The sequence below is a fragment of the Mus musculus genome, chromosome 15, assembly GCF_000001635.26.
Source record: "Mus musculus strain C57BL/6J chromosome 15, GRCm38.p6 C57BL/6J".
Taxonomy (NCBI): domain Eukaryota; kingdom Metazoa; phylum Chordata; class Mammalia; order Rodentia; family Muridae; genus Mus; species Mus musculus.
The window spans coordinates 7156562-7183075 of record NC_000081.6 but is presented as its reverse complement, the minus strand read 5'-3'; the positions used below and the strand labels follow the sequence as shown (position 1 = coordinate 7183075).

Genomic DNA, 26514 nt, shown 5'->3' with positions numbered 1-26514 from the left:
CCCTACTTGTTCTGCAAGCCCAAGTGGGAGAGACCACAGGCTCAGCCAAATCAGTCCCACAGGAAAGGACTTGAGAGTAGGCGTAGGGAAGAGAAAGATGGAGGTGACCAGAGGAGAAAGGGGGCAAGAGAGGACCGCCACCACCTTAGTCAACTGCAGAAGTGCTCTTACAGAGGGAAAGATAGCTGAGCCCATCGTGGTTAATCGCCAAGTGCAATCCTTCACCCTTTAACAGCAGAAACAGCAAATGACCAGAACCTGTCTTAGCGAGGGAAGCCACTGAGGGCCCTTTACCCTCCAGCTTGCTTCACCAACACAGAAGGAAGACCTAGTAGCTGATGTCTCTAGAAGTATCGTGACCTACAGGCCCACTACTGGCTCAAGAAAAACCCCAAAGGCGTAGGCTCACACTGATTCTGTAGAAGGCATGGCGGCCCTGCAGGGAGGGAAGCAGCCACTTCCAAAGGAGAAACACGGTTGCTCTGAGGATCCAAACCTCACTGGGTGCCACATGGGTCAGGCTGCACCGTCAATGGTGGCTCACTTGCTAAGGCTCACAGGCTCACGGGCAGACCTGTGCTCGATCGCAAAGCTGAAGACATCCCATGCCCACTTCCATTGAGTTTCCCTGGTCCTCATATTAGGGAACTGTTGGTGGTGGCTTTGAGGCCTCAAGGACCCAAGTCCTGGACACACTAATGCGAGAGGGCATTGACTGCACTGACTTGGTTGTACAGAAGTGCGTTCCCAAACTGTGTCATCTTTGACTCCCATTGAAGCCTATTTTATCAAAATGCCACCACTTATACATTCCCTAGCATTTCAGAGCCCGGTGTGTGGAAACACACCTTTCATTTCTGCAGAAGAAGCAGACAGATCTCTGAGTTTGAGGACCTATCTCAACAAAAACCCTACACTCAGATACAAATCTATGCTGCTCTCTCTGATGATCTATCAGAGTAGATGACCACACAGAGAGGAAGTCACCTCTGTGTGGCTTTTCAAAAGCCCCTTAAAGGCCTCAGAGAGCCACGGATTCTTACCAGACTCTATGACAGTCTCCGTGCTGTTTGAAGGAACCTTTCTCCAGTCCAGGAGGCAGGGCTCAGACCGAGATGAGTTGCACCATTTAATTACGTAGTCACAAGTCATGTTGGGGTCGTGACGCCAGGTGAGGAAGATCCTGTTTCCTAGCCCCACCGCTTGCTCTACTGTGATGTCGTCTTCAGCAAGAAAAGAAAGATATTTTATTGACAGTCAAAGCAATACCAGAAGGCAAGCCTCAAGAAAATGGGCAGTAGTTACTGAAGTTATTTCGCTGTACACAAACTTTAAAACAGTGGTTAAACTAGGTAGCAATGTTTAGCAAAGAAATAATACTCTCTTATTGGAATAACTATAGCATCTACCTTTATTCAGAAGCTGAGGAGAAAATATAGACGCTTCTAGAATCTGGTAGACACATAGTAGGATCTAGACTGGTTCTGGAGTGTTCAGCATAGCTATGTGGAGGAAGAACCAGGGGACAACTAACTCTTGCTCTCCCCATCCAAGGTGAGCAGAGCTCCTGAGAGAGGGAGAGGCAGAGCACATGCAGATGGAGCATCCAAAACTGAAGAGCTGAGCATCTCCTTTCCAGGACCCCTGCATCCAGCGCCCAAATGCTGGGGGAGTGAGGGGAATGCAGAAGGGCTGACAAGGCCATGCCATGAGGTGAGGTGAGCAGTGTGGGCAGAGGCATTTCCCAGACACCATGAGATACTGGGGTGGAGGTGCACCCCCTGGGGAGTGAGAATAGGCACTGCTTGGCTGTGGGAGGTTTGCTTGTCTGTTCTGCTGGACCTGGGCCTGACAGATAGGTGAGGATGCAGGTGAGGCATGGGGACCAGAGTGGAGGACAGCCCAGCATGGCCAAGGAAGACAAGGGCAGTCTCCCATGGGGACAGGAGAGAAGAATGACTTCTTCAATTAATTTATACTTAAGGGTTTGGTTTAAAAGAAAAAAAAAGCCATATATCGGAAAGATTTCTAAATAAATGCATGTTCATAACGCAGCCCTCCTGAACACAATCTGAGCACCTGTTGGACGTAAGACAGCTCTTTTGGCTCAATGTGATTACAAAGCCATAATCTAACCTTGAGCTGGGGCTGTGGAGCCTCTGACTCTGGGCTCGGGTGCAACTGTGGAGCTGAAACCACAGTTTCAGCTGTGACTCTCCTTCCCAAGGGCCACTGGGAGCAGCGACCATCAGTGTGCTCCAGTTAAACAGAAAACAAAAGAGCTGCAGTCTGCAGAAGCACTGGGTACAAATGAGGGCCACTGGACAGGCGCCCGGCCTTGACCCCTGCTTCTCTGCACGGCCACACATCTGGGCGTATCCAGTCTTTGAAACAACCCTGCTACATTCCTGCTTCTTAGTTCTCTGTGGTCACTGCCTAGGACTGACAAACCAGGTCAGTACCAAGAAATAAGAAACCACCTCAACACAACACTAAGAGACACTCAAGAGACCTAACAAGACTTTTCCTTTCTTGTAAAAAGTTCTTTCCATACTAAGGAAGCAACTGGAAGAGGAGCACAAAATGGCCATTTAAACTCCTGATTCAGCACAAAATCCAGCTACGAGAGAAGAGGAAAGACTAAGCAGTTGGGGGTGGGGGTAAAAGAAGGCCATCTGAGGATAAAGATGATCAAGTGTGTTATATATGTCTGTGTAAAACTATCCAGTTCAAATGCACTAGTTTGTGTAATGAATATAGACTAATAACGTCCATGTAAAAGCCAAGAAGGAATGTGGTTTGTCATTGGCTGGCAACCTGCACAATTTAGAGAAAAACACAAAAATTGTAAAATCATGTCATAAGGATTTTTGTTTTTCAAAACCCTTATTAGCCGGGCGTGGTGGTAATTCCAGCACTTGGGGGGGGGGGGCTGGGGGTGGAGAGGCAGGCAGATTTCTGAGTTCAAGGCCACCCTGGTCTACAAAGTGAGTTCAGGACAGCCAGGGCTACACAGAGAAACCCTGTCTCAAAAAACCAAAAACCAAAAAAACAAACAAACAAAACAAACAAACAAAAAAAAACGAAAACAAAAACAAATCAAAACCCTTATTAAAGATCTAATTTAGCTTTGAGAAACGGGTCTTTTTAAATGAAGAATTTCTACGCTGGGTTTGGAGGCTGGAAAATCAGGAGTTCAAGGTCATTCCTAGCCACGTGGCAACCTGGACTATATAGACCTTCTCTAAAAACAACCACAACAACAAAACCCAAACAACATACACGGGGGGGGGGGGGGGGGGGGCAATCAATTCACCACAAAGCTGCCAATTGAAACAGGTGTCTTCTTTCCCTGTCCTACAGGGTACAAAACTAGATGACAACCGAAACGCTTACTTTTATTTATTTATTTATTTAATTTTTTTTTGTTTTTGTTTTTCGAGACAGGGTTTCTCTGTATAGCCCTGGCTGTCCTGGAACTCACTCTGTAGACCAGGCTGGCCTTGAACTCAGAAATCCACCTGCCTCTGCCTCCGGAGTGCTGGGATTAAAGGCGTGCACCACCACTACCCACTAAAACTCTTACTCTTAAAAAGAAACTTTTAGTCTTCGGACAAACATTTAAACATTTCTTCCTAAGAGTACCGTCCACACCCAGAACTTTTCATACTCTGCGACAAAGAAATTGAATATAGTAATTATTACCTACTACACACTGTAGATTTCCTGTCAATCCTGAGGACATCTGGGAGGCTGAGGCAGAAGACTGCCTGTTCAAGTACAGCCTGGTTATCTAGTGTATTCGAGGCTACCCTGAATCACATAGCAAAATCTTGTCTCAAGACAAAATAAAAATTAATGCTAGCTGCATCTCTCATTGGGCAGCAGACATTCAAGTACTGGGTCCTCTATTTGCATAACATGTAAATATATGTATAGCATGCAAATTCTATGCACAGCATGCAAATAGCACAGGAGGGGCAGGATACTCCTCCCATCAGGAAAGCTGATACCACAGGGTTTCCATCCCACCCCACATCCCCCATGCCACCCAAGCACTTACCATTTGGGATTTCCATACTAGCTATTTTCGAAGGTGGTGATGAGCCAGCAGAATTTCTTGCCACCACACTGATGATGTAGTCATTTTTACTAAGCTGTATCTCTGCTCTGTGTTGAGGATCGAAGATCTCCAAAACTGACTGTGTCTCCTCGTTCAATGAACACGAAACATTGTAGGAAAGTATTTTTCCATTAGCTTCATTAATAGGTAAAGGCTAGGAAAACAGAGAAGCAAATTCTGTCACTAAAACCAGAGAAAAGTTCTGAGGTCTAAGGCTAAGCTCGCAATAAATGGTGACAGTAGAATATGAATCCATTAGTCATGTGAAACTCATATTTTAAAATCCTGGGGCAAGTCTAAACAAAAATGGAATAAAATACTGAAAAAGAACTGCACTTGTGGCTAAGTATTGAAAGTACACAGAAATTTAAACATTAATAGAAAACAATGTTTATTTTTATAGTTCCAGAAGCAAAAATGTAAGCACGTGGCCTGAAGGAAACGAAGCAGTGTGGTGTGGGGTTCTTGCATAGGTATTCTTCCCCCCCCCCAACCCCCACACACCATGCGACCGTTACAGGAACACTAGGAAATATACAAAAATTCAAAGAAGGGCTGGCAAGATGGCTCAGTGGGTAAGGTGCTTGCTGGCCAGCCTGAAGATCTAAGTCCAACCCCTAGGCCCCACCAGGTAAAAGACCCAATTCCTGTAAGTCTTCCTCTGAACACTATATACACAACTTCCGGGACCAGAGTAAAAGGTTCAGAGCCAAGGCCAGGCCGTCCCAGTGCCTGGGGAAGCGGGAGTGATGAGAGACATGAGGCTGGGAGATGGCAAACGTAGCCAGGCTGGGAAGCCTTGGCTCCCTGAACACATTTCTCTGGTGCTGTATTTCGTATATCATTTATCAGTACAGCTGAATACTACATAAGCAAGTAAAATTTGAAATATTCACCAAATCTAAGTCACCGTCCATACATCGCATGCTTGGGCAAAATAAAAATCTTTAAGCATCCAAGGGAACAATAGATATTTACCTTCCAGTAGACGATTAGATTTTTTCCATCAGAACTCCACTCTCTCCAAGTGTCTGGTCCCTTTGAAGGAGCTGGGAAAGAGATTCCTAAGTTAGACTTTGAAGATGCAAACTGTGAGGCAAGGGACAGTATCGGTGACTAAAACGGAGGCGCTTGACACTTTACTCCAGGGTATCTGGAATGCCCCATAAAAGGTGGCTTCCATTTAGAAAATCCTTCAACAGAGAAATTCTAAAGTGAGACAGCCTCTGAGTGTCTACAGAGTACACGGGCCCAGAAAACAGGGTAAGAGAGATGACCCTCAAGGCCATGCAAGTGTTCCTCCCTGTCAACCCTCCCATCTCCCCATTACTGATCAGCCCTAGCATCACCCCACTCACTGGCTTCTGTGGTTAGATGTCGCTTCTCATCACTCCACCTGCTCCACTTCCAGAAAGTCTTGGAAGAACAACGAACCCGGAAAGTGTATGCAGTGTATGGATTTAATTTGTCTACAGCAACATGGTAAGTTGAATCCTCGGCTCCTCTGATTGTGGCATTCCTCTATTTGAAAACAAGTAAATATACATGGGTAATTATGTATGAATATGGAATACGGCCATACACGTTATAGATAGGGGGGGGTATAAAACCATTCTACGCTTGTAACATAAACCAAATGGATGTCATACTAGTTTGCGATTGCAACAACAGAGTTCATAGTTTTTAGTTCTTGATGAAATACGGCATTAAGAGAATTATGCTCCATAGTGAGTGGGAATGAGTACAAGACCGCTCTTAGGTATGATTAAGGAGAAGGGTTTTTTATTGCAGCTATGAGGGAGAGAATAGCTAGAGGCATCTAGAAGAGTCCAGACTGAACATGGTCAGCAGAATAGACCGGGCCATGGAGGGGGTGTGGGTGGAGCAAGACACTGAGAAGAGACTGAGACTGGGAGCAAAGAGAGCAGAAGTCTGTCGCCAAGATAGCTACGCAGGAATTGGAGAAGCTGGGGGAAGGGAAGGGAAGCTGGGGGTGTGTATGCCATCCAGGAAGACTCTAACAGGTACTTGGAGTAAGATCTGAGGGAACCTGGAGGCTAGCATAACCCTTGATATGCTAGTAGGCACCACAGGCATAGGCTAATGGAAGAGCAGCCTCCTCCGTCCTTTCTTGCCTGCCATCGGGAGAATGATTCCACCGAGCAAGCACAGACTAGGAACTATCAGACTTGAGTCCCTGAGAGAATGCTGGTTTTATTTAAATGCCAGACCGCAGAAAAAGGATTTTCTTGGGACCTAACACATAGTAGTCAATTAAATATTGGGATGCATTTTATTCTGATTATTAGATCTAAATGATTAGGGTCAGTTAAATTATACAGATGTTATTGTTTATTATTATTATTATTATTATTATTATATAATCAGTGAATAGCTAGTGACCATTAAACTTTGACACAATTTGGTAATTAGAGACAAGCTGGAAGATGAAGTGTGTTATTTCAAGGACACTGGGAACCATCCCGGGGGCAAGTGTCCTGGTTTACGAATGTATCACCTAGAGCCTCTATTATGTACTGAACATGTAGTAAATAGACAAAAAAAATTTTAATTAATATAAATGAAGTTAAAATGAAGCAGTTTTACACAAGTCTGAGGATGAATGTGCCAGCAAAGTCTGGGCTGCTCCTTACAAAGTGGCTTTTCAGGTCAAGCTGTGCACTCCCTGCTGAATGCTTTGACAGAAACCAGCGAGTTTCCAAATTAGCATTCGGCTACGGTGCCATTTACTTCAGGGTTACCACAAATTACAGAAGGGTACAGTATAAGTCAATCTAATTATTTAAAATATATGAAAAAGTCCAGTTTTGACTTATAATTACCAATTTCAACTTGCTTCTACTGATGCGCTTAATAATGTAAAATTCCCTTCTACTTCCCTGTGCCCACTAGTCAAAGGCTACAGTAAAAGATACTTTTTCACTCACAAACTTAATGAGCACTACCTACACGGAGCTGTTGCACAGAGCAGCAAAAGTTGAACTTATACTCTTTACTGTCCAGTAACAAATGTGCAAATGTAAATTAAAATGCTACCATTTCTTTGGATTATAAGGTTTTTCTTGGCTTGGTGATTCTCTGTAATAAATGTTTGTAGAGTTTATGTGTGTGTGAGTGTGTGTGTGTGTGTGTGTGTGTATACACACATTTGCTTAAATATTTTTGAGATTGGGTTTTTTTATTCAGAATAACCAAAAAAAAAAAGCTATGGGAGAATTTTACTTACCACTTCTTTCTTGGAATTAGCTTTACAAATTTCAATTTGACATAAAAGATTAATCTTTGTAAAATTTCCTGGTAAATACCAAGAAAATGTAACAACTGTTGAATTGATGTCCTTCACTTTCAACGAAGTCGGATCATGAGGAGCAACTGTAAATAGAATTATAAAGATTCATGCCTTTAAACGTTTAAGTGTGGAAAAGGTCTCTCCTAGTAAGATAAACTAGAAGCAAAGTAGATGTGTATACAGTAGGGGCAGGGGAGGGGGGAACAAGGAGGTGTTATTACTGCCAAAGCCAAGACAGTCTGGGCGGAACCCATGGACCTGTTTGTTACTGGTGATGTCATCCCAATGGCCTTAGAGAAGCAATGTGCTCGACGTTCTTTACCTGGTATTGAGGATGCTAACTGGTGGGAAGATAAAGGTACCTTTAAGAGATTTGTGTGTACAGCTGGAATGACAGATACAGAGTAACTGACAGCCACGTGTACTAGGGGTGTGTGTGTATGTGTTTGTGTGTGTGTGTGTGTGTGTGTGTGTGTGTGTGTGTGCACTCGCACATTTTAATGAAGCTGACTGCTACAGGAATTCAGTGTGGCTCAGGAGGGGGAGTCTTACAATGGCTGCAGACTCTGAGGTTCAAGGGAAAAGCCGTATACATAGGACAGGAGGGAAAGACTCAGGGCAGACAAACACAAGCAAAACCTTCAGCTCTAGTGTCACCTTCTGACTCTCAGATGAAACAGAAATGAGCATGGCAGGATGGAGTGACAGATAACAAGGAGGGGCTGGAGATGGCTCAGAGCACTTCATGTCAGTTCCCAGCACCCACACGAGGCAGCTCACAGCCACTTGTAACTCAGCTACAGGGGTTCTGACCCCCTTCTTCTGGCCTCTGCAGGTACCAACATAAGTGGCACACTTAGCACATGCATACCCACAGAAATAATATAAAAGAAAAATTATTTTTATAAAGTGACAAAAGAGTAATCATATTGAGCCGGGTGTGGTGGCACATGCCTTTAATCCCAGCACTCGGGAGGCAGAGGCAGACGGATTTCTGAGTTCAAGGCCAGGCTGGTGGTCTATAGAGTGAGTTCTAGGACACCCAGGGCTACACAGAGAAACCCTGTCTCAAAAAACAAACAAACAAACAAAACAAAACAAAACCAAAAAAAAAAAAAGTAATCATATTGGTGACAAACCCCTTGCTTGTACCAATGTCTTCCATGAGTCTCTGTGAGGTCTCAGGAGGAGGCAGAGCCTAGCATGGAGTTAGTACACTGGGCTGATGGAGAGACAACCACAAAAAAAGCTACATGTGTCCTACTTCTATTCTGAGTTGCCTTACATATTGGCAAAAAGAAAACAAAAAAACCTCAGAGCTCACTGGCACACAAAGAGATGAACAATTAATAGTGTACAATTTAGATGTCCCTCAAGGATATTATCCTAAGAAATGCCAGCCTTGAATGCTTATACTGTGTGGTTTCACTATACTATAGCCCTGGGGGTGCAGGGCAGGTGGCTGGTGCAATCTGACAGAGAGAGACAGAGACAGTGATGGGATTCATCTTAACTGTGACCGCCATCACAGTTAAGTTATACTCCGCTCCACCAGCACCATGGAGCTCCCCCACCCCGTCATCACTTCTGTGTGTTTAGACACACATCCTAGTGAGTGCACGCCACATGCAGCCGGCAATCCCTCTGGTGAACAATATGCACCAGGGTCACCGCTCTGGTTTGGGGGTCGTTGCTGAGGAAAGACAGTCGGATTCATGCACTTGTGACTCACTATTTTTGCAATGACTTCTGAGTCAAAAAAGTATTTTAAAATAAATGTTTTCAAGAACTTGGCAAAAAAAAAAAAAAAAAGTTCAGAATTCAAGAATGAGTAAACAAAGCCATATATAGTTTTGATCTAAATGAGTCAAATTTTTATCTCAACTGAAAAAAAGGTCAGATTTAAAATTATTTACTTTAATTCTTACAATAAAAATTATAAATGAATATATTAATTAATTAATATAAAATTGAGAAAACCTCTAAAGAAAATAAACAGTAAACACTAATCCGTGCAGTCACCTTTTAGGAGTTATTTTTATTGTGGTTATTTATAGACACTGCCTGGTAACAGTGGCTCACCTCTCTCAGTCACATTGATGACCACTGCTGACTGTGCCTGCCCCAGTGGATTGCGACCAGTCAGGGTGAAGTTATGGATTTCTTGGCCGGGATGCATTTGCACGCCTAACCGGTAGGTCTCGTTTGTAAGTCCTTCAATCCTGTGAAATACTGCCGATTTTCCTGAAATGCTGTCAGTTAAAAAGAAAAACAATTTCAAGACTGTAAGATGTAAGTAGTTGGGGGAACAAGAGCAGATTTCTACTGGCCTTTATAAAAAGTCTGTTTTTTAAATTAAAGACTGATCACAGGTTCATAAAACCATGTGTGATATAGAAAACAGCCAAGCATAAACAAACCACATCAGAGGCACTTCCTTTTAGGCATCTGAGAGAGAAGGCCTGAAAGTGCAGCTGCATGCAGGTCAACTGCAGCTATTACAGTATATAAGGTACCAATACAGCAATGTGCCAGGACACTGCCCTGTGCCACAGTACATCCGTGACAATGGTGGCAATGTGCCAAGACACTCCTGTGTCACTCAACAGGTCCTTCCAGACTTTTTGCCACCAGCACTCTTTCCTGGTTGACATTACCTTTCAAACAGGGTGTATTCTGTATTTCGTGGGCCCACCAGTCCAGTTATCCTTCCTGGATTCCAGCTACATATAATCTCTTTTAAGTCATGTGTCTCACAGCTCAGCTTCTGAGGAACATCGGGAGGATCTAACAGGAAGAAGAAAGACAAAGGGGTTACACATGTCTTCCTCCAATCTACAGTTTTACGGTTTTGTTAAGTGGGATTTTTGCATAATTCCCTAAAAACAATTGGCTGTTTACACATTTCCATTTTGGATAGGGCAGAAATCATCACTGCTTCAGCAAGATGTGTTGTTATAATTTGTATTGCATTCAAAACAGTTTATTAAGGGACTCTGAGGAGTTACTCTCAACCCAGCTCCTATGCAAACTCCCAACAGCAAATGGAGAAATGAACTAAATTGCTTTTCCTTAACCTTGACTTCAAAGTCTTCTAAGTCAAGCCCTGGGAATGTACAGTGTGAAACGGCTACCATATCCCATCTATTCACACACTGTGGCTGAGAAGGATGTATCAGGATGCTAAAAGCCACAGCCGCTGCTCACAGGAACCATTCGCCCTGGCTTTACTTTGGGGCAGAGAACAAAGAAAAAGGTCACTTCTGGGGAGGAAGGTGCAAAAACTTTCAAGTGGTATCTAAAACCATTATAGTCTGGCGCTTGATTAAACAAGATACGTTTGCATAGCCAATCAGCTACAGATACAGATCCATCCTAAAGTGGTATTTATGCAAGTATTTTTCATTTTTCTATTAAAGTTAAAAACAAGAATCTGCCTGGTAAAATATTCTGTAGAAATAATACTCTTTTTGAAGGAGCTGAATTTTTCAACTAGTAGGTAGATGTCAACCAAAACACAAATTTTTCTATATTCTCCCAAGAGATCCCCGTAACGGTTTCCTTAGTTTAACATTCTTTGTTTATTAATATTGGTTGTGTGCACGGCACGTGGGGCATGTGTGTCATGGAGCACGTGCGGCGGCCAGAGGACAATTAAGTGGGGGCTCGCTCTCTCTCCTGCTGCCTCTCTCCTTCTGTCTTTATGGGAGTGAGTTCCAAGGACCACACTCAGGCCATGGGACTGCGCAGCAAGTGTCTTACTCACTGACGTCTCCCAGGCTCCTCTGCTAGCATTTTAGCTGACACCGAGGATGGCGAGGGAATGTTTGGCAGTCTTGCTATTGGACAATTAATTAAACATTGATACGCTTATTTTGAAAGTTATTTTAAAACTCAAGACAAAATTATCTACCACTCTTATGACATGCTGGAACTTAGAATAATTTACAGTGATGATAACTTTAGGGTATAGAATATACACATTCGTCTATTCAAAGTCCAAATAATAAGAATGAATTAAAAAGAAACAGGAGTGTGACAAGAGAAAAGGAAACGAGAGGAGAATGTTCAAAATGTACCGATTCCCTTTGCAAAGAAATTAACTTAGAAAAGAATTCAATTGAAATTGGGTAAATCTTGATTCAGATCATTTTTTTAATATACCAGTGAACGTAACATGTAATTTTTTTAAAAAGCCATTAAGTAGTACCATGGCGACACATAGGTTTAATTCTACACCGTCTAGCAGAGGAAAACTGATTTCTATGAGTTTGAGGCCAGCCTGGACTACCTAGGAATTCCAGGCCAACCAGAGCTACGGAGTGAGACCATGTCTCCAAAACCCCCAAACATAACCAAACTGACATCAGAGAACAGCAAGCTGCTAAGACTAAACTCAACCAAAGACATAGGAGATCGTGTACTGCCACAATAGTCTACTAAGCGGGTTGTCGTTGTCATGTTGTAAGAATGAGAGTCTTCCATTGATCTACATTTGAGTCTGAATGTGTTCAGAGGAGTAAACAATTTTAAAGGTTTTTTTTTAATAAATGGAGAATTAACAGTATACCTTTAAGGGAGCAAAACAGAACAACAACAAAAACAAAACAAGACAAGACAGCAAACTTGATCTGGACTTTATACTAGAACCTGTCCTGGAAGTTTCTGACTCAGTTTGCCTGGTGGGAAAGGCTACTGCTGCACCGCCCTGAGCTGATGAACACCGAGCCATATTCCAAGCTTCCGCTGTTGCACACAAAGGTTGAAGCAAGACTTTAAAGGTTCTACTCCAGTGCCATGCATGATAAAATATTAAAATGCTGTCTGAAATCACAGCGATGGAAACCATGTGTCTATAGTGCATACCCTCAATTTTTAACTTTTCTGTTGTTGGGAGATGGCGTCTAATGTAGACCAGGTGGGTCTGGGAGTGGCTGAGGAGGAGGGTGAGCTTGAAGTCCTGAGCCTCCTGCTTGTACTGAGGAGTGGCTAGGGATGTATTACAGGCCTGTGTGCCTGCCACTACCTAACCCATTTGGGCAGTCCTGGGAAATGACCCCAAGGCCAGTGCTTTCCCCACTGAGTTACTTCAGAACACCATATCCTCATTTTTTAAAACATTTTTGCTTTTTCACATGTGTGTGTGTGCGTGTGTGTGATGTATTAAAGCTTTATTAGTTCTTGTTTTTATGTGTACCAGCGCTTTGAATATATGCTGCGTGTGTGCCTGGTGCCGGCAGGTGCCAGAAGAGGACCTCAGATCCCCAGGAGCCTGAGTTACGGAAGGTTGTGAGCCACCACATGGGTGCCGGGAAGGGAGCTGAGCCCTCTGGAAGAGCTGCAAGTATTCTGGATCCCTGACACACACACACACACACACACACACACACACACACACACACAGCCCTCCTTTTACATTTGTTTCCTCTGGAGTGACTTCACTACGTTCCCACTGCCTCTCATTTTAGGCTCCGGCTCATTTGGAAAACGGTTACAAAGAGTGTCCCCACATCCCATGAGGAAGAAAAGGCGATTTGAAAAACTTAAGTGTGAACCTAAGCTGACTGTGCCTTGGGTTCCAAAAGCTGCCGAGACAAAAGGAGGATCAACCCAACAGCCACCCGACTCTCTCAGGTCCTAGTGATATCCCGGCAATTATTAGCTGTCATAAAGGGATAAACTCCTTAAAACAGAAGAAACATCACAACATCCACTCCAACTGTCCCACACACCTTTATTCATGAGTCCCAGAGAGCAAACTCAGAACCTAGAAATTCTCATTTTGGGACACAAGGGCATCCCGGTTGCAGGTAGCCCCACAGGGGAGGAAGGAGAAAGTTCAATGTCAAAACTGAGAGTCCTAAAACCAGAATCATCTAGGGATACTCTGCACAAGCTCCGTGGGAGGAGCAGCCCAATCCCACAAGTTCTAGACTGGTTTTAGGATACAGGAGTGGGCGGGGACCCACATTACAGGCAGAATGCATGAAGATTAAGACTCCTCACCCTAGTCTTTCGCTGTCCTCAAATAAGCTACTTATAAACCGGATACTCAGTACAGTATGCAGTATTTAAGCCTGGCTAATTAAGGATTTACTTTAGTGAAACAGAAAACAAATGTGTATGAAATCATTCCTAATTCTGAAGTGAAGAATTTAAGCTAAACCCTAGTTGCTCGATGTCTCAACCTCATCAACCTTATTATGAGACTTAGAACTGGGACAGGATTAGGTGTGAAAGAAGTAAGTCCCGCCTCTAGAGTGTGTGTATTAAACAAGAAAATAAGGAAAAAAGAGAATCAGCTCACAGGAAAGACATTAAGGTCGGAAACGGACCAATCCCGGCTGAGAGGAACTATTTGACACGATACACTTACAGCCTGCAAAGACCACCGTTCCGTACACATCGTCGTCTGTGATGAAAATGATGTTTGTGCCACTGTTTTCAGAAACGGGGATGTTCAGGATATGGATCGCAACGGTTTGCCCGTACAGATGGATGAGAGGACGAAGGGTATTGCCGATCTGTCCTGAAAGCACTTTCGTTGGACTCATACAACAAATTGTCATGTTTGAGCCTGCGAGCACCACTTTGTCTTGAGGAAAAACATTAGTCTCTGTATTACGAATCCCTAGAAAAAAACAGGAGGAGTCACAAACCCTTCAGACATCTTTTACTCACACCTGTCTCCTCAGGACATCCTTTCTGTCTCCTGGAATGATTTTTATTTCATTTATTTACTTATTTCTTCTTGTATTTATTTTTGTATGTGTGTGTGATGTGTGAACATGCTTGCGTATGTGTATGGAGACTAAAGGCTGACATGGGGTGTCTTTCTCAATGTCACTCCACTCTATGTTTTGAGATAGGGGCTCTCCCTGAACCTGGATCTCACTAATTTAGCTAGACCAGACAGAAGTAGAAGCTCTGATCTCTACCCACCCTCAGAGACTTAGGGCTGTCGATGTTACGATACCCAGCTTTGAGGGAGATGCTGGGGATCAATCTTGGGGCCACAGAACTGCCTGAGTGGAGGGCACTTTTCCAACAGAGTGCCTCAATTCTGTTATCTTGAAACAAGGCATTATTCTGTAACCCAGAATGGCTTGTATTTCACCATGGAGCCAAGGCTGGCCTAAAGCTCGCAGTAATCCTCCTGCCCCTGCTCCATGCTGGGATTACAGGCATAAACCACCACATTCGAGAGCTTAAAACAGTTCAACATTTACAAAGCAAACTGTAGATGTTGTGAAATAATGCAGCCCCCAGTGCAAGGCACCACACTCGGGTTTCAAAGGAGTACGACACAAATACAAAGTGAAACTGTAGCCTTATTTACTTAGGCAGGGACAGAACCTGATCACAGGCCGTTTGTTGAAGGTCACAGGTTAATTTTTAAGGGTTTATATACACATGCAGAAGATGCACACAGAATCACTCGATAATTTCAGAAGTTTCACGTTGATTCTTTTGAAACTCTCCTATGTTCTTCAGCAAACAAGTGGGGAAGCCCTCCACACTCTAACTCACAGCTGCTGCTTTAATCAATGCCCTTGCAGGTCAAGGTCACGCACCCCAGCTCCACTCCTAACAGCTGGTGTTTACACAGTGACCTCTGGTGCCCTTTATCCCTCACTCTTCCCTGACATCTGGCTTCTAAGTTCACCGTTCTACTGAAGGGACTCACCGGCCCCATGTTTGATCCAAGGGCCCCTTCCGATTTATCATCCAAACACCTTCAAACTCCCTCCTCTCTTGGGTTCTACCACACTGAACTTTCTGGGCCACTCTTAGTCCTCAGGCTAGACCTTCCTTCAGTAGTGCTGTAGACAGGAGCGCTTCCGTGCGTCCCAATTCCCTTTCCCGAAGATACACTGGCCTTCAGAATTTAAGCACTTCCAATCACATACACCTTTGTGATTCCCAGAGGGACATTCCCCAGCTACGCCCATGTCTCTGGATGCCCGAATGACCTTTTCAACCTCACTGCCTACAGATCAGAGTATTAAAGATGAAACTGTCCTTTCCCAACCAACTGGTTCCTATCTTTTGTATCTCTGTGGACAGCCTCTCACCCCTACCCCTCAGCCAACCAAAGGGACAGACACTGTTGGGAGACACAAGCACCTGGTCCCCAACTCAGATTCTGCTGCTCCCGTCCCTTCCTGTCTGAACTCAGCTGTCCTCGGTTATATTTACAGTGTCTTGCTCAACTGCCCCAGAGTCTCCTTATTTATCCAGCTGCTTCCGGCCCCCCTTATCTGATGTTGCTCCACAGACTGTCCACCTGTAATAAACACTGGATGGTTTCTGGACTTCATTTTACTGACTCTGATGACCCGGGGGCCCCTGCTCACTCTGCCAGAATTTTACATCTCTCTGTTAGAGGAGTTGTACTTAATAGACACATGATTTTTCAGCCCAGCTTTCTAGAGCGGGTCTCAGATTTCTTTAATCCACAGTTCTGGGGTGGTCACTTTGGAAGATAGCTACCTGGATTCAAAAAAACACTATGGGCATATACCAACCCTTACTCTTAAGCAATCTAGCCCATGTGAACCAAGGGTCTGTAAGAGTAAGCTTACAGGAGATGTTCTTCAGCGGGCTCCAGTCACTCCACTCTTTGTAACCGGAGAAATGAGGCGAGTCAATGTGCCATCGAATGCTCACCGAGTGAGTGGCACATTGCAAGGGCAGGTCTGAGGTCCAGTTCCAGTGCTGAACGGTATCTTTACCACTCAGCATTGTGTTGAGTAACACCTAAAAGCAAACACAAAATTATGCTTCCAAATAATGCTAATGTCCTGCCTTTCTCCAGGGTAAAGGGACAGAAAGGCCTCACGGAACATGTTAGATCAGCCACCGGGTGGGTAATGCTATAAAGGAAAATGATCCGCACCACTGTACAACGGTCTGTTTCTACACAGTGTAACGAGGAAGTGACACCAACACGATCATTACCTGGCTATGTGCCCTTGTCAGCATTTGGTCCTATGGGATTGCCTTCCATCCCCTTACAGGGGTTGATACTCATCAAAGCAGTCAATAAAACAACGAAGAGGATACACTGCTATAGAAATGATTTCCATACTCTCATGGAGAAAAAAACCAGGGGATCCATATCTTAAAGAAGTAAAGCAAAGAGAAGGAGCAGACAGAAAGAAAACAGAGCAAGGGCAGATGGGAAACAGGGGGTCAGGGGGGTCAAAGAAATCAAACAATGCCAGATTAGACTATAATGAGCCACTCGGGGTTCAGCAGTATGGATGAAGCTATGTCCACACAATTAAGGAACAGAGGATCCCCTTCAAAACCCCGGTAAAACTTTCCAATGTGTAAGCTGCATCTAGTTAAACTAGCAACCCTGCCCAAGGCACGCTGTGCCCTGCTCCCGACGCTGGCCTCTCACGCTTCCAGAAGTAAGAGAGGAAGCTTCTACTTGCCGCCATCTTCTGGGCGGGAGCAGGCTGGTTAAGCTTCTGATAGGTAAAGTTAGAATCTCTCAGCAATTTACCACTCTGCCATCCATGCCTATGGAGGAGGGTCAGCCTCAGGACCACACACAAAGGTAAACAGAAAAAAATACCTAATATAATGGATTCATTTGGCCTAGAGAGAAATTAGGATAAGAAGCTCCGTAAAAAGATGAGGTTGAAGCTAATATTTGGAATATTACTCAGCGCTAGTTCGACTACATTTGAAGAAGTTAGGAAACTTGGATGGGAACGAAGAGAGGAAGGGAGCGGGGAACCAGAGAGCCCGAGACATAGTGGGTTAGGAAAGAGGAAAGGGCTTCCATCTTCCACTGGGCAGTTAATAAACCCCTGACCGGGAACTCTAAAGGAATAGCAGCATGGGCCTGCTGCCTGGGGCATGGAGATGGGGACAGCAGGAATGATCTGGAGGAGTTAAATGTAGCTGCAATCCTAGCCCTGGGAAGGCCGGCCGGAGTGGTGCTGCACGCTACAGTGAGGCCCTGTCTCCATACACAAATGCAAGCTTGTTTCCAAACAGAGACAAGTGGGAAGGGGTGTGTGTGTGTGTGTGTGTGTGTGTGTGTGTGTGTATGCATGTATGAGTGCACACTTCAGGGCAGCTCAGGGGCTCCCTGTGTCTACCTTCAGCTCTGTGGAACATTTCCCATGGCTGTGCACGGTCTGCATCTTACATGAAACACCACTGCCTAGCATCCGTCTTGTCCCAGTGTCCACATGGCCCCTGTCCAACTTTCCATACCTGCTCCTCACGTCTTAGAGCTAGTGGAAAGCAAGTGTAAATTACAGAAACCCAAGGGGCTACTTACTTAGTGGGGAGAGGGAGAGAAGTACTGTATGGAACAATGTCATTTCAGACTGCTAAATTAAAGATTACTGGCTTCTCTATTATTATTTTATTATTATTGTTGTTGTTGTTATTGTTAAACTTGTTTGAAATATTCATTTGATGTCAGTAATGGACAAAAAAAGTTACAGATTGAATAAAATAAACCCAAAATAAACTTTTTTATTGTAAGAGCATGCTTAAATGAAAGACTGGGCATTTACTATATCCAAGGGGGAGAATCAGGGAATAGCTTTCCCCTTAATTTCTTAAACTTATGAATTAGTATAACATGAGTGATTTTTGTATTATTGCTAATTTTTCTGTCATTGTCTGGGGGGGGGGGGCAGCACATGCCACAGTGCGACAGAGGTCAGAAGAGAACTCTCAGAACTCTGTTCTCTCCTCCCACCAGGGCTCCAGGATCAAACTCGGGCAGCCAGGCTTGTGTGGCTACCCCATCAGCCTGAGAGTGATTTTTAAGTCACATTATTGGGCTCTTAAAGAACCCCTAAGGATACACAATGCATTTCTTTGATAATCCCCAAACTCATGGATGCCCCCTCAAAAGCTTTAAAAGCTGCAAGGTTTCGTTATATCACAGGGAAATATATTTTTGCTCAAACTTACGAGTGCTACTGGTTCCGTCCTTGGATTCTGTAGAACCTTAATCTCCCAGGTGGCATTGGAGGGGTGAGGCAGAGCAGACCCTCTGTCGTTCCACTTCAGTAGTAAGGAGGAGGTGAAGAAGTCAGCAGACAAATCCAGGATCTCGGGAGTCTCTGGAATTAAAGCTTAAAACAGAAAAGAAAGGCGAAGACATTTAGTTAAATAATATATTTTTCACAATGTGTTTTTCAATTTATCAATAACTTCTACACTCCATAAATAAATAATGTAATAATGTGGCATGATAATAAACCGTTGAGAAAACCATGTCACTGGGGAAAAAAAAAAAAAGGAAGAGATGGAGGTTTTTATTTGTTTTTGTTTTTGTTTTTATTTCTGAGACAGGGTTTCTCTGTATAGCCCTGGCTGTCCTGGAACTCACTCTGTAGACCAGGCTGGCCTCGAACTCAGAAATCCACCTGCCTCTGCCTCCCAAGTGCTGGGATTAAAGGCGTGAGCCACCACTGCCCGACAAGGTTTTTATTTGTACAGGCAGCTCCAGTTAATTAAAGGGACAAACCTGAGAAAACTATCAGCTGGCTGTTTCAAATATGTGACACATTTCCTACTGCAGGCAGCAGTGGAGTTTCCACAATACCAGGGTTTCCTAGCTGGGGACCTGAAAGGAAGCAGCCAACGAGCTTGCTTGGGTGGTGGCAGCCTGAGCCTAAGAACACTGACAGCTGGGAAAAGAGCTTCCGTGCTCTCACAGCCGCTCATGTGTCTTCCAGGAGCAGAGCCCCTCACATGTGGGGACGCCCCCCACTTACAGAATTCAAAGAGCTGCTCCAAGCTGTGGGTGTCATTAAACAACAGAGACTGTTCTAATGAGTCTGGTACTGAGCGCCAAAGCCAATGGCTAACTAACTCTGAAGGCCTACAAAGGCTGGCCCCGCAGCCGGCACGCAGCTTCAGTACAGTATCCAAGACCATGATGCTGAGCAGCAGCAAGTGTCCAATAGTCCAAATAAGACAGCGTTCAGGGAGAAGAGAGGAGAGTACAGAGAGGAACGAGGGTGTGGTCCTTTCGGTTACTTTGCTATTGCTGTGTTAAAACACCGTGGCTCAGACAACTCAAAGAAGGAAGGGCTCGTCTGGCCTTACAGCTGTGGCTCTGACACTGAATTATAGAACATAAAGAATAAACCTTGCTTGAGAATTCAGGCATGCGTGGAGGGAAAAGCTGTAACCTGAGGTAGCAGGACAGGAGATGCTCAAGTTTGCTCGTCTCCCTGCCCACAGCACACGATCAAAGCCTCATGGGAAAGAAGGCGCTTGTGTGACCTTGTCAATGCCAGTGGCACAAACAGACATAGACGTTCCTGCCAGATTCTTCCTCCAATGATAGGCGTGAGAAGGTAAGTTAGAGAAAATGCAAAGGTGTGCCTTTTCTTTTCTTTCTTCTAGTCACTTCTTATGACGTTCCGGGACCACTAAGTAAAGTCATGGTAAGTGAGAAACTGCAAGAAGAAATAAATGTCCAGGGGTAGGTCAGCTGCCTGTCAAACACAGGCAGAATAAGCCATCACCACCTGACAGTCCTGGGACCTAAAAATAAACTTGTAAATCATTTGCTGAACACGGCGTTTTATACTAGATTTAATAGTTATTGCTGCACATGACCTGGAATGTGTGGATTTAAAGTGTGAGCTACAGAACCAAGTCAGTTACATGTCACTGAGCATGCGTGCTTCGCAGAGAGCGACTGCTGACGTGGAAGCTGCATGTGAAAGCACTGATAATCGAGAAGCACAAAGTGGACCTGGTGCCAGGAGAGAGCTGGTCCAGGCGCCAGCACAACCAGGACAGAGCTAGCAGCATCCAAGGCTGTGATTCATGACATCAAAGCACAGTGACTTACACATGATGCCACAGGCATCCTGCAGCAATGCTAACCTGTTAGGGATGCTTCCCTTATACCACTATCACTGGGGACCTTTTGATAAGCCATATAGAGACCTACTTCTATAGGAGCTCTCAAAATGCATACACATATGAATGGAATTTAAATGAATGGAGTCACCATATAATGGGTGAGACAATGTCCCAACAGGACATAGTGTGCCAAGAAGTAACACCCCCAAATGCCAGGAAATGGGTTATATCTTATTTGAGTCATTGGCCAAAGAAGTGCCACACCACCACCACCACCTGCAAATATCACAGATGATTGCCAATTCTACTGGTTATCCTCCATAACTTAATGGTAAAGCCCTATTTGCTGAAGACACAACTTCCTAATGCAATTGAACATGGAGAAATTGAGCTGTACTCAACTAGAACCTCCGCCCTGCCCCCCCCCCCAGCACATACGGTACTTGCACACTACTAGAGGGAGAAAGTAATCATAGATTTCCAAATACAAGCCCAGCAACCTGCCTGCAGTAGACTGGTGCGACAGTGGAATGAATATAACCGACTATATTCTGATTGGATTTTTAAGGCCTACCCAATGAGATGGAACCCTTATGTGACATGCTAGAGTAGCCAAGAGCCCGAGACTAGTAGGTCATGGCCCTAGGGAAAACCTACTGCTACTATTCTACTACTAGAGGATCATAGCAGTAAGATGACTCTAACGATATATTGCTATACCCATAGGTCAGAGCGCTGCCTGATGCTCATCAGAAGTCTATTCTTGCGGTATAGACAGTAATTAACACAGAGACCCACAACTGGACAATGTGCAGAGGGTGAGACAGTTTAGAGCACTCGGTCATTAAATGTGCTGTCTCCATCAAACCCCTCCTCACGAGGATCTATGTAAAAGAAGAGGTGGAAAGATGGTAAGAATCGGGGGTGGTGGCCTGACTTGAAGGGAAGGAAGGAACACTGTCCTCCAGACACAACCTGACTGAGGTGAACACAGAGGCCATGGCAGCAAGCACAGGACCTGCACAGGTTCAAACCAGACAAAATCCCAGTCATCCTGAGAAGGGGAAGTGGACACAAAGTCCCTCCCTAAACTCCAAAAAAAAAAAAAAAAGCTATTTGCAATTGATGCTCGATAAGAAAGGGGAAATCGGTGTCCTCCAGTGGAGAGTCACTGGGCAAATCAAGCAAAGCCGAGGGCAGGCCCAAGCCTGGGAGCAGCCATCCAAAACAGAAAGGACTCCAAGGTTTTGTGTGTGCTTTTGTTCTGGTTTTTTTGTTTGTTTGGGTTTTTTTGGGTTTTTTGGTTTTGTTTTTTTTTCCTTTGGTTTTTTTGTTGTTTTTTTTTTTTTTTTGTCTTGATTTTCTTTTTCTTTTTTTTTTTCCAGATTGTTTGATTGATTGTTCACATGAATTTGACTAAGTAGGGAAGTGGGGATCTGGGAGGATTTAGGGGACAGAAAGAATGTGATCAAAATACATTGTGTGATTTTCATCATAGTATGTATTTTGTGTGTTTGTTTGTTTGTTTTTGTTTTTTTCGAGACAGGGTTTCTCTGTGTAGCCCTGGCTGTCCTGGAACTCACTCTGTAGACCAGGCCGGCCTCGAACTCAGAAATCTGCCTGCCTCTGCCTCCCAAGTGCTGGAATTAAAGGCGTGCGCCACCACACCCGGCTGTATGCATTTTTAAATAAAACATACATATATCAAAGAAAGGAAGAAAGAGAAAGAGAGATTGAGAGATAGAAAGATTGAAAGAGAGAGAGAGAGAGAGAGAGAGAGAGAGGGAGGAAGGAAGGAAGGAAGGAAGGAAGGAAGGAAGGAAGGAAGGAAGGAAGGAAGGAAGAAAGGAAGGAAGAAAGACAGATGTTCCCTTCTCTAAGAAATCCACATAATTTACTCTTTAGCAGATGGGTCACTGTCCCTATTTTTACTGAGAGACAATGACGGCCATGATTACAAACAAAAGGATTTACAAGACAACCCCCACCCAAAAATTAAAAATAAAAAAGGGAAGAGACAAAACCCTGCTTTCCTTTCCCTTCTCTTCCTAATGGTAAAGCAAGCTGCCCAGAGGCCCATGAATTGCTTGCTGTCTAAAACAGACATCAAGGGGCTGATTTAACCTGACCTTTAGAAACCCAGAACTTTCCAGATAGAAAGGAATTTATATTGACAAAATGGCTCAGCCAGCACAGCACCCCCACCCCCACACGTGTGCAGGGCAGAGGACAGCCTGTGGGATCTGCTCTCTCCTTCCACCTATGCGTGAGCTCTGGCGACTGAGCCCCAATTGTCCAGCGAGCGAGCGCTTTACCTCACTCAGCCGGCAACCAGGAAAGACTGTGACTGACTAGATCTATTCCAACACTTACACTTCACAGAAGTGAACAAATCAGAGTTGGCTGTACCTTCATCCCCTGGTCTAAAAAATCAGTAACCTTCCCCGGCTCACCCTGTCACTATGACTCCAACCTCTCATGGGTGAAAAGCTCTGACCTCTTTGCTGCCGTGAGAGAAACCTGTGAACTTCAAGTTCTCCGTCAGGGTGCCTAAGTTGCCTCTGCCCTTCCTCTGTACTGGTGGCCAGTGTCCCTAGGTGCTGGTGTAGAGCAATTGCCTGTGCACAGTACAGATCACAAGGTCCCTGTCCCTTCCCTCCTTTCCCTCACAGAACACACTTCCTGTAACGTAGACACGTGGTAAGCGCCAAACTACACAATGGATGGACTATGACCTCAACTGAGGGAATTTGCCACAAAGGACGATGTGCAAGTGTGAGTGGACCGTGGGGCAGGGTCACCTCTGGGGTGGTCAGTGACTACACTCCTAGAACAAAGTACACCAGAGGCATGATGGGGCACGTTTAGGCATCGAGGCTACGGCAGCTAGCATAGGACAGAGAGAGGGAAGGACCTCCATTTTCTCTACTCTGACTGGAGGATACATACACTGGCTCCTTTCCTTAGCAAGGACGCCCGCCATGTGAACGGCAGCAGCAACGGAAACAAACTTCAATGAGTTGTGAGTTTGAGCCAGCGACCCAGCACCACAGCATCAACAGAGACTTTGTTCATTTAAGATTAATTTCCACCTGGTGTGGTGACCCATAACTCTGAGCCCAATCCTTGGGGCCTGAGGCTGAAAATCACAAGTTCAAGGCTAGCCTGAGGCTACATGGCAAGGTCCTGTGGCCAGAGAGAAAAGCAAATGCTGAAGATGATAACAAATAGAACCGAATTTTCTTTTAAGTACTTACAGACATCTTTTTCATTCAACGTGAATTTACTCTGAAAGCCATTTAGATAATTTATTGTGACTTCGTGATCACCAGGTGAAAGAGCTGGAATTTTAACGTTTGTTGTCTCTAATGGGTGACAAGAATGGAACCTGTAATGAAAGACAGGGAACTTTAAATAGCAGATAAAAATAGCGCCCCGCTTATAAAAGCCTGATTAACATTGGAAGCACTAGAGAGTGCCCTATGCTTTTGTGTGATGTTGGGTTGCATGTACTGTATGCTACGACAAAAAGAGGAGTCAATGGCGATATGAGGAAGAGTGTCCCGCCTGCCAGAAGGCACAGAGCAAGCAGGCGTGGCTCTGAAGAGCCTCGAGGTTGGCTCGCTCTTCAAATCCCACCTCAACCTTGCCAGAGCTCTGCTCCAGGCACACTGTCCCCTTCAGCACAGAACATGAAGGAACCACCGCCTAGTGCCTCGTAGTGGAAGCAGGGCCCAACAGAGGCCACGGCAGAAGTGAAACAGGACACAGTGGTCAGTGTGCACACACCCTCTCTTCTTACCCACTGGGCTCACAATTAACTTCAACAAGACCCCATCACGCGGATGTGGAAGGCTTCTGATCCCCTGAGTCTCACAGATAACCACTGCTTTCTCTCTCAGGTTTCACGGCCCTTTGTATCTCTAAGGGCATATTCACACTCTTGCTTTTACCAATAAGAACTTTCCAGGCCTCCTGCACCCCCAGCACAAGCCTCTCTCTCTCTCTCTCTCTTCATTCAGCTTATCCTGGGTACAAAGTCTTGCTCGCTTTCTACAAAGCAAGTTACGCATGTGCCTTCTGACATACTCCATGGTTTCTTCTCCTTTGTAAGTCCCCTTCACTTCGGCCAGCAAGCCACCCACAGGACTGCTGCTATCTGTTGTGAGCCCCTGGTGAGCAGGACCTAAGTTTCGCCCCCACGTGCCACAGTCAGCATCCAAACCATTTACCCAAAGTTCTAGGATCTCCTCCCTTGGACTCAAGGTAAGACTGTCCTCCGTCCCTCTGAAAACAAGGAATGGCCATGTGACATTATGTGGCCAGAAAAATATGAAGTCAAGTCATGGATACCTACTTGATGAAGAAAGTTCTAAAAGCCAACACGGGCTATATTCTTTTTGTCCCCTACCAATGACTTCATAATAAGAAGAGGCTCAAAGTGGAAACCCCAGCTGACACCAGAACATAGCCAGCCCTTCATTTTCATGAGCAAAATATAAAGGTTTGAAGGCTGTTTCTGCAACAGACCCTAATCTGTCATAACGGACAAGCCACCCTGGTGTCTGCAGTAGTGCTTGGTAAATATACAAAGAAAGGGAATATCTGGCTCTGTTTAAACATGTTGTGTCCTTTTATATTGGGGCCACTGGGTTGTAAACCGGGACTTGGAGATAAGCTTGATAAACCTGTGGGCCTTTGCTAAGTAATTCGCTGTCCTGCCGGGATTTGGGGAAAGCGAAGGACACTGTGTAGGCCTCCACTCTACGAAGCTATGTGTCAAGCCCACTCAAGGCTACTTGAGCTTCCCCTACCACCCAAGGCCCACTGACCCTCCTACTTAATAACATGGACTTGGTGCCTTCTGAGCTTTGTCACCCGCCTAGAAGAACTTATCTCCAAGGCTCTAGAGGAGCCAGACTTATTGGCCACCTGACTAGGTCTGGCCAGTGCAGGTGTTTTATGGGACGTCTTATGAGTCTTTTAAATAGAAAATCGTCCTTCCTTTTCCTGCTTGCTTCTTCAGATGCAGACTTAAGGGCTGTCCCTCTAGTATCATGAGATTCCTAAACCATTAGATTCCAGACAAGAGATGGCAAAGAAACCTGAGGACAAGGACAGGCTCATTGACAACTGTGCCAGCCCTGGACTGCCTACAGCCGGACCACTTCCCTGAGAGTCGACACCTGTGTGGGGAGCTGGTATTGCTGGCGTGTTCTATTAGACACAGACTTCAACCTGATAAAGGCAGACAATGGCTTGGAGTAGACACCCCCCTGAGCAGACCAGTACATGGTGAGTGGTGCTCCATCCTCACACTGCACACAGCAAAGGAAAAGCGCTTTTGGCTAGAAGACCGAGTCTGGACTAATGTAAAACTTGGAATTTTTAAGAGAAAGAAGATTAAATGCAAATGTCCTTTTAAAATCTAGGAACAAAATTGTCGCACTCAAAAATAACCGGGGAAGAAGCTCCGGGTTACAGTTTTGGACGCACCCCGGATGTCCTTACCTGTCTTTAATGCAAATATCTTTAACAGTTCCAGGGCTGACCCCGAGGGGAGCTGGCCACGTGCAGTCCCACACTCGCATGTTGTTGGTTGTGCATTTCAAGTCTTGTACCCCTAAAGAAGGAAAAGCAACATGTACATACATGACACAGAGCATGCGTGTGGCTCTCTGGGGTCTCAGTGGAGAGACAAGTCCTGGGCCTCCAGAAGGCCACTCTCTAGGAAGAAAGGTCTCAGTCATCAGATACTACTTCACCGGTGCTTTGCCTACTTTTTGAGGGTTTTTAAAAAAATATTTTTCTAAGTATCTTAAGATTATAATACAGCCATATCACTTTCTCTTTCTGCCCTTTAAATTCCCATGTATACTCCCTTGCTCTCTTTCAAATTCATAGCCTTTCTCTCTTCAATTGTTGTTAATTGTTAGTACACATACATGTGTGTATATGTCTACATACGTATATGCTTGTGTGTGTGTGTGTGTGCGTGCATATACATGTATACATATGTATTCTTGAATACTTAAACTATAGCCTGTGTAGTCCACATACTGTTACTGTTATGTAGCTTTCAGGCCTGACCATTGCTCCTAGTTACCGACTGGTAAGCTCCTCCCTGGGAATAACTATTTCTCCCACTCTCTCCTATCTTGGCAGTAACCAGCGGCTTTCTTGTCTTCAGACCCACTCAACAAGAGTGAGAGAAGTC

At 44.8% G+C, this 26514-nt stretch overlaps 1 protein-coding gene across 7 annotated transcripts in view; it reads right to left on the bottom strand.

The window, feature by feature from the left end:
• The window catches only part of Lifr (LIF receptor alpha), a 106880-nt gene that overhangs the window by 14414 nt on the left and 65952 nt on the right, over positions 1–26514 (bottom strand). For all 7 annotated transcript variants that reach the window (XM_006519969.4, XM_006519970.4, NM_001358593.1 and 4 more), the window contains 12 exons: positions 25809–25920; positions 23555–23685; positions 18384–18547; positions 16019–16193; positions 13810–14064; positions 10091–10220; positions 9516–9685; positions 7371–7516; positions 5482–5644; positions 5102–5172; positions 4064–4277; positions 1044–1223 (listed from right to left, as the gene is read on the bottom strand). In XM_006519969.4, the coding sequence (XP_006520032.1) occupies positions 1044–1223; positions 4064–4277; positions 5102–5172; positions 5482–5644; positions 7371–7516; positions 9516–9685; positions 10091–10220; positions 13810–14064; positions 16019–16193; positions 18384–18547; positions 23555–23685; positions 25809–25920 (1911 nt within the window). The remainder of the gene's footprint in view (positions 1–1043; positions 1224–4063; positions 4278–5101; positions 5173–5481; positions 5645–7370; positions 7517–9515; positions 9686–10090; positions 10221–13809; positions 14065–16018; positions 16194–18383; positions 18548–23554; positions 23686–25808; positions 25921–26514) is intronic.